This window comes from Hippopotamus amphibius, chromosome 17 (genome assembly GCF_030028045.1).
Source record: "Hippopotamus amphibius kiboko isolate mHipAmp2 chromosome 17, mHipAmp2.hap2, whole genome shotgun sequence".
Taxonomy (NCBI): domain Eukaryota; kingdom Metazoa; phylum Chordata; class Mammalia; order Artiodactyla; family Hippopotamidae; genus Hippopotamus; species Hippopotamus amphibius.
The window spans coordinates 62,610,878-62,629,137 of record NC_080202.1 but is presented as its reverse complement, the minus strand read 5'-3'; the positions used below and the strand labels follow the sequence as shown (position 1 = coordinate 62,629,137).

The window sequence follows — 18,260 nt, the reverse complement described above, 5'->3', positions numbered from 1 at the left end:
TCCCGTAACAACAACAACGACACGGATGCTAGAGTTCCTATGAAGATGCAGGGAGTCGCTGCGTGTGAAGCACGGAGAACACTGCCAGGAGCATCGTACGTGCTACCGACCCGTATGCCCTTGTCACCTGTAGCACTTCATTTTAGCACAGGCCTGTTCCTCCTTCCCGATGGCGGAAACGGAGGCTCTTGGGGATTAAGTCAACGAGCGGAGGTGGCAGAGCCTGAGAGCAAACTCAGATTGATCTGACGGCACTGTTTTCTTCCCAGAGCACGACCGGGCCTGCTCAGTGCTATCGGATTCCCCCTCCCGCGTGCCAGCGCGGAGCTCAGTGTATTCGCCTTTCTCTGCACTGACGAGGGTGAAACCCTATACGACGGAGGCTCGGCCTTTCATCTCCCTTCCCACCCATCCACAGAGAAAGACCGGTGGGGGAGTGGCTGCGAGAAGAAACCTCCCTGCTGCGTCGCCCTCTTATAAGACCCGAGCTGGCCCTTCCGATGTCGCCTGCGCTTCCTCTGACTTTCCGAAAGCGGAGCATACCCGCAACGAAATAAAAGAAATACTCTGGTAAGCAGGGGGCTTTGTTGTACTGCTGGGGTCAGGGGAGCCGCTGGCCTGTCGGGAGAGGGATGTCCTGCCGAGACGCTGTAAACACGAGCCATACAGGCAGTTAAAAATTTCCTAGTGGCTGTATTAAAAGGGTAAAAAACAGGGGCGAAATTAATCTTGATGATATTTCACCGAATATATCCAAAACGTCATGGTTTCGACCAAGAATCAATATAAAACTTAGTGAGACAGCTATATATTTGTTGCACCGCGTCAAGTCCATCGTGTATGTCACACACACAGCCCTAGAGCTACGACAGGCCCGGCCGGACACAAGGACGCGTGTGCTCCCAGGGCGGACACTGCGATGGGGGAAAAAATAAAATGAAAAGAAGGCCGGAGCCGTGCAGAAGCCGCCCCCCCGGCCCCCCCCGCCGGCGGCCGAGGGTTCCCGGGTCGCGGGGGCTCGTCCCCTCCGCGTCCCGCCCTCGCCCCCTCGTCCCCGCGCGGGGATGGCCGAGGCCGGGGGCGCCTCGGGCCCCCCGAGGGCCCTCCCAGCACCGCGCCCGGGGGGAGCGCGCGCTCTGCCGAGCGGGCACCTGGGGGAGCCCGGAGCCCGCAGGCCCGGCCCCCGCCGCAGGGCCGCCGCCCCCCCGGGGCCCGGGCGCCGCAGCAGCCCCCTCCCCGGCCCCGCGACCCCCCACCCCGGCAGGGGCCGCGCGGCGCAGTCGCCCACCCGCCGTCCGAGACGCCCCCCGGGGGCCGGCCTGGGCGGGGGGAGGGGGGAGGAGGAGGGGGGCGGGGCGGCGGGGGGAGGGGAGCCGCAGCGGGGCCGGGCAGCGCCCGCGGCCTCCGGGCCGGAACAGGTGAGGGCGGCGGGCGGACAGAGCGGGAAAGCCCCCGCCGGACGGAGCGGGGGAGGAAGCCCGAGGCGAGCGCAAGGAGGGCTGCGGGCGAGGGGCGGGGGCGGACGGGGAGGCGAGCGGGAGGCGCGGGGCGGGGGGTACCATCCGAGGCGGAGGAGGGGCGAGGCTTCTTCAAGGAGCGGCGGCGGCGGCCCCGGGGCCGCGGCCCCTTTAAGGTTGCCAGGGCGACGGCTCTGGCCAGAGCGAGGCGCGCGGACGTCAGCAGCCGGGCGCTGATTGGCTGCGGCGCGGCCGTTTCCGGTGGAGCCGCCGCGGAGCCGCTATCGCCGAGCGGAGCCGGACCGGGAGGGCAGCGCTGAGGGAGCTCCGCCGGCCGCCGCCTCGACCGCCGCCCGAGCCCGCCGCCGCCCGTCCGCCCGCAGGTGAGACGGCTCGGCGGGGGCCCGCCCCGCGCGCCCAGCCCCGCCGCCCGCCGTCCGTGAGGGGGCGGCCGGCCGATCCAAGATGGCGTCGCGGGGAGCGCCCCGCGGGGGGACGGCCGCGCCCCCGCCCCACGCCTCCGCGCTCCCGCCGCGCCGCGGGGGTCGTCGCCCGGCCCCTCCGCCGCCTGGGGCCCGCCCCCGCGGCCTCCCCGGGCAGAGGAAGGCGGCCGGGCCTCGCGGCCGTGCCTGCGGCCTAAGCGGGGCGTGGGGCGCGGCGCCGTCGTCCCCCGGAATCCCTGGCCCCCGCCGGGAGGCTGCTCTGAGGGCGCGCGCGGCCCGAGCCCGCCAGCCTGGCGCGGCGCGGGACCCCCTGCCTGGCGCGGCGCGGCCCCGAGACGGCGCTGCGTCAGCGCGCGCGCTTCCCCGGGGGCGGGGGCGAGGAGCGCGGGGAGGAGCGGGCGCGGGGCTCGCGCGGGCGGGCGGGCTGCGCGCACCAGGGGAGGCCGGGAGCCGCGCGCGTGGTGGGGTCCGCAAGGGGCTCCGGCGCGGTGTCTGCTCGGACGCCCGGCCTCCTGCCGCAGCGCCTTCGCGGTCCCTGTGGCTGTCTGGCCGGGACAAGAGGCCGGCCTAGGGCTGACCCGGAGCACGTGAACTCTTCCTGCTGGCTTTCTCTTTTTTCGGTGTTAGAGCGTTTGTTTCTGAAGCAGCAGCCGGAGCCTTTTCCTGGGGCCTCTCGTGTCTGTGCTTGTCAGTGAGCTGCAGACGTTCTCCTGCTCTGTGCATCACTCGTTATTGACCTTTAGCACGAACGTTGTCAAAACAAAAAGAGTGACGGCCCAGCGCTGCGGCTCTTCTCTCTGCTGTCTCTTTCTCCTTGGAAATGTGCAGTTTCATCTCTGGTGTTGTGTGCAGCGTAGTTGGAAAAGACTGATTGGTATTGAATTCAGATGCACAGTGGAGGGGACCTCACGTTTATCTCCTGATCTTAATTCCTTGATAGCTAGGAGTTGGAGGGAAGACAGTTTGACTCTTTTGTTAAGTTAGTCAGCTTTTAATTCCAGGGTAGGGTGAGCTGCCCATTATTATATTCGTTTATCTTATCGAGGTAGTTTGAACCTTCTAAAACTCACTAAATGCAGTTTATCGAGTTTTCACGTGAGTTTAAAACTTAATGTTTTAACATTTCTGGTCCAGAGGAAGAAAACGTTTTGACATTTTCCTATCCATATCTTTTATAGTTTACTTGGTAAGGTGTTCTTTTTATTTTATTTATTTTTTCTGTTAAGGATTTTCCCTCTTACTAGTGTGTAAGTGTGTTAGCTTACACACTAGAGCAGAAATCTAGTAAAAAGAGGGTCTGGGATTAAAAGTTGCTTTTATAACTCATCTGGGGTTTCTTTTGTGTTTTAAAAAATTTTGATGATGCTAGTAGTTGGCTAATCAGAGCCTTTGCTCCAGTGGTTTGCTGGGTGAGATTAGGACACTCCTCTGGGATCCGGGTTATGTATAGGGAATGTCAGATGTTCTTCCGTGTGCTTTGTTGCTTTCACTTAGTGCTGACTTGTGTGCCCTTGTTACTCTCTGTCCTGTTTACCACTTACACACGTCCCACGTCATCATGATTTCTTTTGCAGGAGGAGAACTGAGTGAATTTCCCTTAAGGGCCTGACTCCTCAGCACCCCGCCTCTGCGGGGATAGTGGCTCATACTTCCTCCCGGGCACTGAGGTTATTGCCTCTCACCGTTGCTGCCTGCAGAGCCTAGGTCCCGTGCAGCACTACCTCAGTGAGACACGGCTTTGAGAGAATGCTGTTTCTGTACATGTTTTACTCTATAGCCTTCATCTCTGTTTAAAAAGAAAAATCTACTTAGAAAAAAGTCTTTGTGAATCTGTTGCCTAGTGAATTTGTCAAGTCACAGGCCACGTGGATGTGTGCGCGTTGTCAGTAGTCTCACAAGCATCTGCGTGTCTCCCGTAGTGAACCATGGCGTCTGGCAGCATGGCCAGTGAGGAGGAGCGCAGCCTCCGGGAATGCGAGCTCTACGTCCAGAAGCACAACATCCAGGCGCTGCTCAAGGACTCCATCGTGCAGCTGTGCACCGCGCGCCCGGAGAGGCCCATGGCATTCCTCAGGGAATACTTTGAGAGGCTGGAGAAGGTAAAAATAAGTGGGGGGGGGGAGAGCATGAGATGACCCTGCGATGGTTAAACGTCGTGCTGTAGGATGTTGCTGATCTGTGTCTCTTGGAAGACAAGGCCTTCCGACCAGACAGTAATCTGTAATCATTACCCCTCACTGTCTGCAGCAGAGCTTCAGAAGAGAGAGGCAGGGAATGCGTTTTTAGTAATTTCTAACTCTAATCAGTAGAATTTATCAGAACCAATCTTTATGCTACGTTTACTTGGCTAACAGGTTTTCCAAACATAGTTCTTTGTAAACTGTTTTAGTTAGTACAGACAACGGACTGAGAGAACTGAGTAGGTACCCTTGGTCAGAAGTAGTACAGTGCCGCGCAGCAGAGACTACCACAGCCCTGTAAACCAGCTGCACTCCAGTATCAATTTTTAAAAAAAATAGCATGAAGTGAGAAATTCTACAATACTTGAAAGCATTTAATGCTTTTTTCTTCAGCAAAGCAAGGAAACATGTTTTATCCCACCTTTTGAAATCACTAATGAAACATTGGAGTCTGGCTTGTGGCCGACGTTTCAGAGCCTCTGGGTTAGTGAAGTGTGTTACTGTGGGCTGTGTCTCAGGTGAATCGATGCTAGAGCAGAGAGATCAAGATTGATGGTTATCCGGATTTTACTCTATTTACAGTTTTGGTCAGGACTTGTTTCCTCTTGAAAAAAATTAGTCCAGTTCTTCGCTGTCGCCTTCAGTCATCCTCGTTGCGTGTGTCCGAGGCACCTAGGCGCGTGGCATGTGCCTTTCTAAGCAAGATGGTCGTTTTTATCGCTGTCAGTGCTTCCATTCATGTCCCTCAGAAAAGGATGAATGAGAGCGTCTGGATTGTTAAATGTTTTGAATGCTTTGATTTGCTTCTGAGATTCAGCGAGATAAATTTACAGGTTTTCTGAAGCGTATTGAAGCTTCAGTGTGGTTCATAATGGTTGTGAACCCGTTGGGAGGCACTTTCTTAGGGATATGATTGTTAATTAATCTAATTGTATTGCAGAAATGTTTGTATAAATTGTTTGGATAGTTTCTTAATCATCATCATTTATTAGTAAAAGGATCTGTTTTACTAATTAAAGAATGTTTGGGTGGCTCAGTGATCAGGCATTTTCTACTGTTTTCTTGAAAAGCTGTTGAAATCGGTGTCTAGTCCCAGGATTAGATTAATTAAAAACAACAGCAAAAAACTAAGCAGTCCCAGTGAGTGTAGCCTCGCTGTCTTGGAATTGTGGTAGCAAGTCTGGTTTCCTCTTACGGAAGCCGTCCCTGGTAGCGAAGCACTGCAGCGCCAGGCTGCTGGGGGCCTTCCCTGTTTGGAAGTGGAGTGCGTTCCTGGAGATCTGGTTCTGAAGTCGGTCACTGTAAGGTGATCCCTCTTCTCTTCGGACATCAATAGAAGCCATCCGATGAGGGTGGTGAGGCATGAAGTGTGTGTCTTTTTATAGGGAGTGTGGAGTGCGTGGTGCTGGTTTCAGAGCCTGCGCTTCCGCAGCCCTGGTTAACCAAGGGGAGAACAGGAGATGGTCATTAGGGTCGTTTCTGTGCACATGGGGTTTTTAGATTTAATGTGTGTCGCCTTCTTTACCTCTTAATAAAAGTCACAGCCTAACACTTGTTTCCTGTGATTGAAGGATCTTTGTTCACTGGCATGCATTCCTTTAGCAGGGTTCAACGTAAATACCTGGACTTTGAAGTAACTAGGCTTTCGGCTTTTCCACAGGGCACTGTTCTGTGCATTAGGTGTTACGTGTCTGGAAATACAGCCACACTCTTGTCACCCCCCCCCCCCCGTGTTAACCAGGGACTGTGCTCTTGGTACCCTCAGCTGCTCAGTGAGAAATGTAGCAGTCTTCCAGTTGGTCCATTGAAGGCTTCTGCATTTTACTTCAGACTGTTATTTGTAATTTGAATCTTCTTTTCTACATATGTTTATTAGAACCTTGCCTATCCGATATAGATCCGAGGAATTTTAATAGCTCCCACCGTGGAGTGACTTCTCTTTGCCAGGTACCGTGTGAACCCTTTACATGCGTACATGCTGGTCACTCCACAACCACCATTTTACAGAGGTAGCAGGTAACACTAAGAGAAGTCAGGTAACTTGGCTGTGGTCGTACAGGGTAGGAGCTTTTGTTGCAGCGATATGACCCCCAGATTTCAGTCGTCTACTGCAAAAGTCCTCATTTCTTGGTCGTGTGCAGCACTCCTGGGCTCAGCCCACCTTGTCTTCGTGGTGCCATGTGTCTTGTTCTGGGCTTGAGGGGAAGGAGCAGCAGTATATAAAGCATGCTGTTCTCAAGGCAGAGGGGGATTGGACGCTCCAGGGGCCAGTCTCACGAGAGGACCTGGTACAGCAGAACAAGCCACATCCCAGGCCCCGAGTCCATGGGATGGGATGTTTGCTTCACCTGCAGGGAAGGATGGAATGGCAAGGGCAGGGAGGGGACAGATGGTGATTGTGAAAACATACCAAGTGAGTGGTGGGCACAGCGTCTGAACTTCATACTCTAGGACGTGTAAGTGGACTGGGAGGAGTTCTTTTGTTTTTGTTGCAGTATGTGAGAGAACTGAGGAGGGAGGGGACTGACCGAAGAATGACGACAGCAAGAAAAAGGTTGTAAGGATGTGTCGTGATACATCCTAGAAATCGATGATCTGAGTAATGGCTGTGAGTCATCAGGGTTAGGTTCTGCTTGCTGTTGAAGACGAAACCCACGAAGCAGTGTTAAGATCAAAATGCTTTTGGTATTTCAAAATTGTAAAAATTCAGTTAGAAGACAGTTCCAGATGAGATATATTACTTGTGAAATTTTTCATGAAAATTTTGTGACATGTCAGTGACAAATTTTGGGGGTAGAATGTGTTTTTTCATTTATACTCTTGAAGTTTAGACTTTGGGGAGACTTGAGTTTTAAAGTGCTCTGTTAATATGAAATGGGAAAATCTTACCTGTTATTGGAATTACCAGAATGAAAATGAAGTGGGTTTTCTTTAAAGGTGTACTTCTCTAAAAACAGTTACATATTTGCACATGGTTCAAAATTGTGCAGGTAGAAAAGGATAGGACAATGAAAAGTCTTTTTCCCATTTCCTTGTCTCCCTGGAGTGCAGCCTGTGTTCCCGAGATAACGTATGGGCAGTTACAAATCATACCCGACATGTTCTGTCCAGCGCGTGTGTGGTATTCCATTGTATGGGTGTACTACAATTTGTTTAATCACCAGCTTGACCATTTTGGTTGTTTCCAGTGTTTTACTATTAAAAACAGTGATATAATAACTTTGGATAGCTGTCATTTCACATACATGCATATTTTAGAATAAATTCTTGGGAGTAGACTTACTGGATTATTTGGTCAACAAGTAAGTGCATTTGTGACTAAATATGCAAGTATATTAAAGTTATTTTTGTTATAGGCTTTTCTTACTGTTTTTAATTAAAGATTAGAAAATCTAGAGAAATGAGAAAAACCCAGTTCCTCCCTCCAAAAAATAAAAAGCAAGCATGAGTCTGTAATAGAAGTAAACACTACTGATACTTTGCTTGTTATCGTTCTGGACTTTTCTTGCTGCCTTTATGTGTTCTTTTATTTGTCTTGATGCCACATGCAGAGCTGAGTACCACACAGGGGAAAAAGTAGGGCGCTCCTTAGTTTCTTTCTAATCAAAAATTTTCAGAAATAATTAGTAAATGCTGAGTTCACTTAGAATTTGAAACATGGTTTAGAAAAATAATGGGAAATGAGTCAGATGAATGAGAATGTGATAGCTCACATGCTTTTGACGTCTTTCATTCTGATTTTACGTCAGGCATAACTCATTCTTTACTGAAGACCTGAGAGGAATTTCTTTTTAAGGCCCTAGATCTGAAAAATAAGAATGTTAAGCAGTTGATCTCAGTCTTATATGGATTGGTTTAATGAGAAGTTTCTAGAAGCAGGTAAACATTTTTTGTTTTAACAGCTGTCAACCCTGACCATAAAGAATGCTTCCAGCTCTCTTAGGAGAAGTCTTGTTACATTTGATCTTAGTTAAGTTCTAGGTTATCATCACACTACATTATTTGTTTATACCTGACACTCTGCAGGCTCAGGACTCTCTCCTGTTGGTTTTCATATTCCCCTTGCCTGCTGCAGGCTTGGCCTGGCAGGTGCAGAGAATACCATGGGATTAATGGAGTAACCCAGTAATCTAGACATCCTGATGGCACTGTGCTCTGCCTGAGTGGCTGTTCCTACGTGACGTTCTCGGGCAGGGCGGGGATCTCACGCTGATTTCCCAGGATCTTGTTCTGCAGCTTCTTACTGTTGAGTGCATTACAAATCATTGTCGATATATTATTATAATGCGTGTATAATTTTTCATTTGCATGTTATGTGCCCTTGTACCAGTGGCTTTTGTTGTAAAGTATAGCATCTATTACCATCTGAGAAACAGTAAAGTCTTTTCAGAGTATTTCTTTTCAGACTTGACTCTCCATGCCCCCCCCCCCCCACCATTTGTAATTGACTTTTGCCCCTTAACTTTCACCTTGGTACTAGGAGAGATTTGAAGTGACTGAGAAAGACTGTCGTTGGAGTATGAGAATACCAGCTGAAGAATACCATGCTGAGGGGGCTCATTTTATAAACTTGTGATCTTTTTCAGGAGGAAGCAAAACAGATCCAGAATCTGCAGAAAGCAAGCTCTCGTGCAGACTCGAGGGAGGATGAAATCTCTCCTCCTCCACCCAACCCGGTGGTAAAGGGACGGAGGCGGCGAGGTGCCATCAGTGCCGAGGTCTACACGGAGGAGGACGCCGCCTCCTATGTTAGGAAGGTAGTGTCCGTAGCTGAGCACTGAGGGGCGGTTTCGGGACCCACGTGGTAGTCATCCTGTCTCCTTTGATGAATGCATGCACTGTTTCCAGTCGTGAAACACATACTCTGTCCTGTACAGTCCTGGGTCCTCGGGGAACGGTTTTCTGTAATAACATGCCATCAGAGGAGGTAACTAACAGTAATTAGAAAACAGGGCCTAGTTGAGTTTGGGGGTTTTCTTTTCCATGTTGTTGGTTTTCAGTAGAAGAGTAGGCAGTACTCCTTTTTCTCTAGAATCATCGGGTCAGTTTCTTGACATCCTATAATTTATGTCGTGGCTTTTAACCTTTTGCCCTACAAGCACTGTTTGTCTCAGTTGGCTCTTTCTTAGAGCCAGCCTGCCATTTCCAGTTATGCTGGTAGCCTGAAGGGGGAAGAGAATTGTGCTGGTAGCAGGTTGTGAGACTAGCAGTATGTGATCACAGTTTAGAAAATGGCCAGTTGTCATAAAATGCCTAGTTTTGCCTCATAATGACCTTGGGCAAGGTGATTCTGGTTTGTTCCTTTAGTTGACTAGGAACCAAATACCAGCCTTGTAGGCAGAGGGGATTAATTAGTCAGTATTTGTTGAGTACTTTGTGGATCAAAGGCAGTGTGAGAGTGTTGTGTTGAAAATATTTAACTCAAAGCAACCTTGTTTAAATACCATAGAGTAGCTTGACATTTAATTGTAATTAAGGTTGCACACATGACGTGGTCTTGGTTTATGGAATTGTCTTTTGACTTTCTGTTCTTCCTTAGGTTATACCGAAAGATTATAAGACAATGGCTGCGTTAGCTAAAGCCATTGAAAAGAACGTACTGTTTTCACATCTTGATGATAACGAGAGAAGGTAGGTACAGCTTGTTACGTTATTTTTCCAGCACAGTTGGGGTCCCGGACTAGTCTCCTCACTGTTGTGAGTTTTAAGGCTCTGAGTAACGTTCACCTGCTGACACACGGGGCTGCACGCCTGGGAGCTTTGATTCCAGGGTGAATGTTTGAGATCCGTGGAAGAGGCGCATGAGATGTAACGTGAGGCCTTCTCTCCCTTGCAGTGACATTTTTGACGCCATGTTCCCGGTCTCCTTCATTGCTGGAGAGACTGTCATTCAGCAAGGTGAGGGCTGCTGCTCGGTGGTGCGCAGGGTTGCTGTTCACATGCGTTTCCCTCTGTGAGCCTGCCTTTCTCCTTCTCTTACACTGTTGGATTCTCATATCTCTTGTCTTGTAATTAAAATCTTCTGGGCTAAAAGGCACACTTTGCCTAAAGGACTAGTATTTCCCTAACATCTGATACAGTTTTGTTTATGTACAGTCTTGTTTACTGTGAAGGGAGATGCCTGCATCTCTGCTCTGGGTGGGATTTCAGAGCCACACGCACCCCACACGTGCCTTGCGTGGGTTAGTTGCCACTTAGAAAGTCAGGTCAAGTAGGAAGTAAGCAGAGCACTTCTCTTCTTCATCATCCAGCCCCGCTCTTTCTAAGGTTATTCTGCTGAGTCTTACCTGTCTGCCCACTTAGAATAGCAGGGCTCTCATCTTTTGGGTGTTGCCTCTTTTTTCTTATTTCCTCTCGATATTTTCATGGGTCTTCGTAATCCATATATTTTCTTGTTTAGTGGCAATCTGATATTTTGTTACTCACTGTTTGAGTCCTTTCTTGATTTGTTGTTATAGATGATGTAGCAGTTAATATCTTTGTACACGCAGGTGGCCTTTTTTTTTTCCAGTTATTTTTCAGAGGCATTCTTCACCATGGGATGGCTAAAAACTTGATCAGTTTTATGACTTTTAAAATAAATTGCTGGGCTTTTTTTCTTCAAAGCTTGTGTTTGTAGTATACTCTTTTCTCTCACAGCATGTCTGTAAGTTCATTCTTTTACATTATTTTGGTTTGATTTGTGCTTCTATAATTTATGATATGCTTCTAACTTTTTTACTCTCCTCATTTCTAGGTGATGAAGGGGATAACTTCTACGTCATTGATCAAGGAGAGATGGATGTAAGATTTAATAATAGCAAAAATGTGTTGATAATCTTTGAAGTCAACTTGATATTTATTGCTTTTAAGAGTTTCTGAAGGGCTCTTACATCCTTATGTATGTTTGATTTCTTTTGTCAAATATTTTACTGACACAGAAACTTCCTAAAGATAGTTTCTCTAGCTAGACATACAGTTCAAAACTTTTGCTAGATTAGTGGTGAAGGCAGGTGTGTGTGTGCTGTGGCGTAAGACAGGTGTCAGGGAGCACCCAGACGGTCGTGAGCTGGGAGCCTTGGTACAGCTCTCCTGTTTCTGTGAGTCTTGTACCTCCCATGAGGTCATCAGAAAGCTCGGCACCTCCTGCAAGTGTGTCCTGCTGAGCACGGTGCCCGGCACAGTGTCCCGTAAATACACGCGGTGGTGGTTGATGCTTACTTCACTTTTTGGCCCCGCTCATCCCTGCAGAGGAGCTTTTTCTCACCAGATGATGAAAGCAGGTGAATTACGGTCGCTCTGAACTTACTTAACTCATTGTCAGGGGTCGGCTCTTTCGCTCTGCTGTGAACGGAAAGCATAACACTTACAGTTCAGGATTCTGACCTCTTAAAAATGTGTGCGGGTTTTTAATACTTACGTATTTGTGTGTGTAGGGAAAAACCAATGCTTTTGTATTTTAGGTCTATGTCAACAGTGAATGGGCAACCAGCGTTGGGGAAGGAGGGAGCTTTGGGGAACTCGCTTTGATTTATGGGACACCTAGAGCAGCCACTGTCAAGGCAAAGACAAACGTGAAACTGTGGGGTATCGACCGAGACAGCTATAGAAGAATCCTCATGGTAAGACACCTGGTTTTTGGAGTGTGACCCGCAGACCAGTGTGTAGCTAATGTTTAAGTAGTATCACCGCAGTAAAATGAGAATGTTTCTTACTTTTAATGACTGAAGCTCGTATTAAGCCCGGCTTAGCATTGTTCATTATGCTGTCTGAGACAGTGATCTTTTAGAACAAAACTTCGGCCAGAAAAAACATGGGCAACATGTGCTGTATACGCAGTGGTCGGCTCATGTTTGTCCCTCTCTTCTCTTGTCAGTCCGTGCCTCCTCCCTTAGTTGAGCTCTACACGCACACAGACGGCCTGACAGGTGCTTCCGAGTGCACGGCGTTACTGGAGGCCGTTCAGAAGCGATGAGCTTCTCTGAACTGAGAGGAGGTTAGCAGTGCTGCAGGTTTCATGTCCCCTCTCGCTGTAGAGGGGTAAACGAAGTGATAAAGCCATTGGGGCGTTCTGCTGATGTCATTAGACTTTCTGACAAATGTATGGAGTAGCTTGGGTGTTTAAGTCCCAGTGAATGGTACTAGTCATCTTGAATGGCTGTCTTAAATTTGTGAGGTACGTGTCTGGCTATTTGACAGTATGCAGTTGGATGTACTTAGAGAATTTTCTGTATTTGGGGGATGGAGATATGTATCTGTTAGGTATATACTTATATATGTAATAGGTACGTATTGTAAATAATAAATATGAACATACAAGTATAAATGTTAATACATGTTATAGACACGTGTTCATAAGTGTGTAAATGGGTGTGTTTATCATAGAGGAGCTCCGTGGTTCCCCGTTTCTTTCCCCAGATGTATTTAGCAAACCTTGCATGTAAGACATTTTGGTTGAGTTGGGGTTATGGCACTTTTTTTGGTTGGGGGGGGGTGTTTATATGGTAGCAGTTTTATTTCCTTCCTTCCTTGGAGGATTGGGGTTGTGGAAAAGGACCCTGGGCTGGAAGTACATTCAGGTGTAGTCACGTGTTACTTGGGGAACATACATTTTTGGAGAACTGATTGTTTGCTTTTTTGACATTTCACTAAGTGGTGAATTCTTTGGCCACGTACCTGGTGTTCCTTTTAGGAGCAGGCTGCTAAGTGCTTTTCCTTGAACTGCACAGCGGGCTGGTTACCATCTTCAGCAGGAGGTAAATGGCCACGTGTTGAGCAGCGGCAGCCAGCTTGCGTGTCTCTGCTGTTGATTTACTGGAAACAGTGTTTCTTACTCCGCAGCATCATGTGAATGACACGTGCCAGAGAGGTGACTTTCTTACTTTTCTCATTTATAGGGAAGCACACTAAGAAAGCGGAAGATGTATGAGGAGTTTCTTAGTAAAGTGTCTATTTTAGGTAAGTTTTGGAAGATTGCCTAGAGAATTGTTAAATTGAAGTGTTAGTAACACTTAAGGAAACTGATTGTGTTTCATAAAGATTACTACAGTTATCAACTCTTTTTTTTTTAAATATTAATGAAAACCACATGGAACGCAGAGTTGAAGTTTGGCTAAGTTAGAAGTGATGTTAAAGTGTGTTTAACTTGCTGGTATATGACAAACCTCTGAGTCAGAAGTAAGTACTAATTCCTCCTGGAGAGACAGAAAGGCCGGAAGTGTCCTCCTCCTGACACGGACAGGCACAGTTATATCCCCTGGGACTTCTGTCTCTGTTGCTCTATCAGTGAGTTCATTGGTTCAGGAAAGTATTTCCAGGAATGCATTTCCTCTGTAGAAAGATTAGGTGTCATTTGCTGGCTTTCTCTGAAAAAATGTTACAAGTTTGGGGAAATTTTAAGTAGGGTAATTGGAGGTACCTGTGTGGACTTGGAGACATTATTACAAGCTGTTCTTTGGGAGGGGAAAGGGTGATTTTTATACAGTAACACAGTCTTGAATCATTGCTTCCTTACAGTGAATTGACTTTTTTTGCCCTTATTTGTCCTTTCTCTGAAATGGTTACATGTGTTGAGTGTCTTGGATGTTAGTTTGGTGTTTGGGAACAAAAGTTATTTTCTAGTTATTTGTGTTGGTTTTGTAAATAAATTCTACTGAGGATTTAAATAGGTAAGTCATTTCTCTGAATCTCTGAAACGATTGCTTTTGTCTGGGCCCTGTAATGGTAGGTTTGATTTGCACTGATGGCAGTCTAGGAGTGCTTCCTGGTTACATTCTTTTCATTCCTTTACCATCGGATGCAATCGGTGTAGATAAACCTGGCCTCTGGGCTCCTGAGGGAAGGCTCTAGGGTCACCCGTAAGTCACGGGGAGGGTCTTGCTGAGATGTAGTTGAAGATTGGTGCCGTGTTGAATCGGAGCCACTGGTAGACTATTTTGGTTGACTTCCGTATACTTTTTGTTTCGAGATTTTTAGCGATAGCAAATAATGCAGAGAAATTCTTTTCATTCCTGCCTTTTAGAATCTCTGGACAAGTGGGAGCGTCTCACAGTAGCTGATGCGTTGGAACCAGTCCAGTTTGAGGACGGGCAGAAGATCGTGGTGCAGGGGGAGCCGGGTGATGAGTTCTTCATTATTTTAGAGGTAAAGACGGGGCAGCACAGGGGAAGTGGGGGCACCGGTTCTCATTTACAGCTGCCGTTCTTAACATCACCCAACAGTTTTATTTAAGAACTACCGTTCCCTTTGAAATGCCATTGTTCGGTTTTCTGCCAGGCCACCATATTTTAAAGAAGTTTGAGTCGGAATGGTGGAAGGGTTGTGCATGAGGTAATAGCCAAATTCTGACCTGCTCAGATTCATCCTCTTCATACAAGCCAAACAGAACTCAGCCGTTTAGCACACAAACTGTGCTGTACTGCACGATTCTTGTTAAAATCGTGTATTTGGGCTATTTGGCAAACAAGGCTCAAAGGCAGGTATTTACATTCTAAATGTTACTGTGTTTTATGTCTTCCCAATCCATGGAAGTGTATAGCAGATACTCTTGCCAGCCACGGAGACCCACATAGCAGAGGTGCCATGAGTGTGGCTCAGTAGATGAGAACCGGTGTTATTTAAACCAGGGCCAGACAGTGAGTGATTCAGGCTTTTATGAGCTGTAGTGTTTCCGTCACAGACTCAGCTCTCGTCATGGTGGGAAAAGCAGCCATGGACAGTATCTAAATGAATTGGTGTGTTGTTCATATAAAATCTTATTTCTAAAAAAAGGCAGTGAGCTTGAATTTGGCCCTCCTTCTACAGCTGGCCAACCTGAGTCTGAACCCGGTAAGTACCTCAGCTGCGTGGAAAGCACCCCTAGCAGGGAAGGCTCTCCGTCAGAAGCTGCCGGGGTCCGTGAGGAGTGAGCCCATGGCCACTCTCGTCAGCCGTCTTTATCACATGAGCAAAGAGGATTTGAAGTAACTGCTGAATCTTTTCTTTTCTTCCTTTTTTCATAGTAGCTGAAATTGCATAGGATATTTAAAATGCCACCCAGGATTTGAAAGTATTAATGTGTTTTGCTTTTTGGTGATTTTATTGTAGGGTTCAGCTGCTGTGCTACAGCGTCGTTCAGAAAATGAAGAATTTGTTGAAGTGGGAAGGTTGGGGCCTTCTGATTATTTTGGTGCGTAGATTTCCTCACAGTGAACACACAGTTTCTTTAAGTCACTTCTCAGTGAACTCTCACAGTCTTTCATAATCTTGTTTTTTCTTCTCCTGAACTTTTTGATTTTAGTTTTTTGGCCCTCAGAGCAGTAGTGTGAGATTTTGACCTTGACTCAGTTAATAATTAAGTTATTGATTGTCCCACTTCTGTCCGTTGGTTTTCCCTTAAGTGCAGATGTAGCGTGGCCTGTCCTAAGTTACTAAGAGAGAGAACACGGGTTTTGCTTTCTCCTCTAAGAAAATGTTTCCGTGGACATGAGCCCACTCTCAGCCTGCCCTTCCCTCCCGCAGGCGAGATCGCGCTGCTGATGAACCGCCCGCGAGCCGCCACCGTGGTTGCCCGTGGCCCGCTGAAGTGCGTCAAGCTGGACCGACCCAGGTTTGAACGCGTTCTCGGCCCGTGCTCGGACATCCTCAAGCGGAACATCCAGCAGTACAACAGTTTTGTGTCCCTGTCTGTCTGAAGCCTGCCTCCCTCCGCCTCTCCCCGTCCAGGCTTCCCCACGCAGACTGCTCTCGTCCCTCTTTGCAGCGCCACGTGGCCACTGGCACCGCCGCTTCGCGTCGGTTTCTATTAAAAGTTGCTTTTATTGCACTGTTTTTATTTTGGAGCATTACCTGCGTGCGCGTCCACAGTTCAATAAATAGAAGGAGTTCCGTGGAGACTTGCTGTCCCTGCTTCTCTGTGCATTGTTAGTGTTCGCCCTGGGCCGCGCGTGCCGTGCTTTCTGGTGAGGTCAGACCCTGCGCCACGTGAATTACTGTAGAGTCATGACGTAACAGTGCAGGATTTTCTTTAACGTGGCACACTTCCTGTTATCATAAGCATATTCTAGACTGTGGCCATATGTGCTGTATTTCTTTATAGAATAAATGATTTCTCAGTCAGCTCTGAGGATTAGCAGAAACAGGTACAGAAAAATCTTAGTGTAGTAGAAAGACATCTGGCTGTGTTTAAATTAGTTAAAGGGTGGAAAAATGCCCATTTTTGCTAATTATCAGATGGAGGTGGTCTGTTCAGCTCTTTTTTTTCTTTTTAACAAGAATTTTTATTTGTCAGGCTGATTTGCCTGGTTTTTTTTTCTGTCTTGCTGTTAATGTTTCCTCTCCAGTGCTAAAATATGTTGAGGTGTGGCTACCTATACCTGCCTTTTGAGTTTCACACCAAATCATAAGCTGCAAATATTGGGTTACAATTTAACTGCATCTGTCTCAGCTTACAGATTCTGATTACACCTTCATTTGTCCCGCTAGTGCCAAATATTCAGCATCAGGTGCTGAATTGAGAATGAGAATTTGAGGTGTGCACGCTTGCTTGTTAACTGAGAGCTTCCGGTCAGTGTACACCCTTCAGTTGCCCCCAGGATAATGATCTCTTACGCGCTCTCTGCACTGATTCCGGGAGATTGGGTTTGCTGGGAACAGACAGACTACATGTCGGGGTGAAAGGAGAATGGAGGTGGGATTGCTAAAAGGAGAGACGGCAGGTGGGCAGAGTACAGCGTTGGGAACTTTGCCCCACAGACGCATTGGGGCGGGAGGTTCGGGAAGACGGTTTCTCCTTTGCTTTAACCTTTCCCCTCGTTTTTACGTCAACTAGAATTTATGTTGGGTTGGGGGTGAGGTGGGACGTTCAGTGTTTGGAATTGGTCTAAAAGGCCGTCCTGCTAAAAAGTCCTGCTTTCCTGTCCACCGTTTCATTTCTCTGGCAGACTCTTGTGTCATCTTGTGTTTGAGTCTTAACTGTATTTCAGTATTTTCCAGCCTTATCAGCTTACGTGCTGTTACATTATTCCAAGTGCACCAATGATACGCAGCTGTTTATCTTTGTTATTGTTATTTTTGAAACAAAATTTCACAGTTCCGTAATGTAGGCACTTTTATTCGCATTGTGATTTACGTAAGACGTAGGGTTATACTTGGGAGTGCCTGCGAGCGTTTTCTTCCCTCTGTGTGCAGCTGGCTCTGATCAGTCCCCCCTCCTGCCCTTTCCCAGGTAATTTAAATTGGTCATGGTAGATTTTGAACAGTTTTTAGGTTGTTACTAAGTTTGGAGTATAAATCTGGGAAAGAGATTTTATTTACATTTTAGTGTGGGATAGAAAGCCACCTTATTACACATTTTTTATTTTTCAAAATCATCTATACTAAATGAGGATTTTCTGATCTGTATGTTGTGTTTAGCTGCCTTTTTATATTTAAAAGATTAAAAATAAAAATTATGTTCTTATTAGCTTAAAGTTTGATTTGATCTTTGTTTAAATGCCAAAATTGTACTTAACTAAATTATGTAGAATGCCATGCAATTTGCCGTCTCATGTGTGTCTGTAGCCATGCTCATGGATGTGTAGATACACAGCAGTGCTTCCTCAGTGAGTGCTGCTCGTGAGTCGTTTGGCTTTGCTGTTTACTCCCCTTATGGTAGTTTTTAATCTAAGAAAATTTAAGTCTGCGTTTCAGAGCGATCACATCTAAAGCTCTCTGTGCAGCCTGTGTGAGGAGTCACGAGTGGCCTCATCTGTGTCCCTGGCTGCTCAGGGCTCTGGGCGGCGGTGTTTCTGGGCTCGGCAAGTGGGTTTCTGAGCCCCACTGCCCTGGAGAGCGCGGATGGCCGAAGGACCATTTTGTACTATTTCCTGGACGCTAGTCTGATTATACTGTGTGTGCTATATACGCTCTTCTTTTTGTTGTAGATTGTCTTAATGGTAGGTCAAGTAATAAAAGAGATTAAATGATGCAATTCTTGAACGAATCAGTTTTTCTTCCCTTTCTCCTTTCCTTCTTTTTTCCCTCCGCCCTCCCCCAGAAACTCCTCATCTGATGGGCAAGAATGAAAATCGAAAGTGAATTAGGGGATCGGTGTTTTGAAAGAATCGTGTGTTTGTTTTCAGTGTTTTCTAATTCAGTTTGCCAAAGAATGGATCTAAAAACCTTACTTTAAGGGTAATTGAGGTGTAACAGATCTGTTTACTGAGAAACGGAAGGAAAAGATT

General features: G+C 47.4%; 1 protein-coding gene across 2 annotated transcripts; it reads left to right on the top strand.

The window, feature by feature from the left end:
* Window positions 1-414: 414 nt before the first annotated feature.
* Window positions 415-18,007, top strand: PRKAR1A (protein kinase cAMP-dependent type I regulatory subunit alpha). 2 transcript variants are annotated; one of them, XM_057716583.1, is made up of 11 exons: window positions 415-570; window positions 3,820-3,999; window positions 8,667-8,837; window positions 9,620-9,711; window positions 9,917-9,978; window positions 10,817-10,863; window positions 11,523-11,681; window positions 12,957-13,017; window positions 14,081-14,202; window positions 15,145-15,226; window positions 15,559-18,007. In XM_057716583.1, the coding sequence occupies exons 2-11, from the start codon at window positions 3,826-3,828 to the stop codon at window positions 15,729-15,731; spliced, it is 1,143 nt and encodes a 380-aa protein (XP_057572566.1). In that variant the 5' UTR covers window positions 415-570; window positions 3,820-3,825; the 3' UTR covers window positions 15,732-18,007. The 2 variants fall into 2 exon arrangements, with proteins under 2 accessions (XP_057572566.1, XP_057572565.1); XM_057716582.1 differs by lacking the exon at window positions 415-570 and adding an exon at window positions 1,686-1,840.
* The last annotated feature ends 253 nt before the right edge of the window (window positions 18,008-18,260 follow it).

What these genes read in the sequence shown, in the direction of transcription:
- PRKAR1A (XM_057716583.1), top strand. Translation starts at nt 3,826, where the DNA reads ATGGCGTCTGGCAGCATGGCCAGTGAGGAGGAGCGCAGCCTCCGGGAA. An exon ending in ACTTTGAGAGGCTGGAGAAG is followed by an intron (nt 4,000 to 8,666) that starts GTAAAAATAAGT and finishes GATCTTTTTCAG; the next exon opens with GAGGAAGCAAAACAGATCCA. An exon ending in AGAGACTGTCATTCAGCAAG is followed by an intron (nt 9,979 to 10,816) that starts GTGAGGGCTGCT and finishes CCTCATTTCTAG; the next exon opens with GTGATGAAGGGGATAACTTC.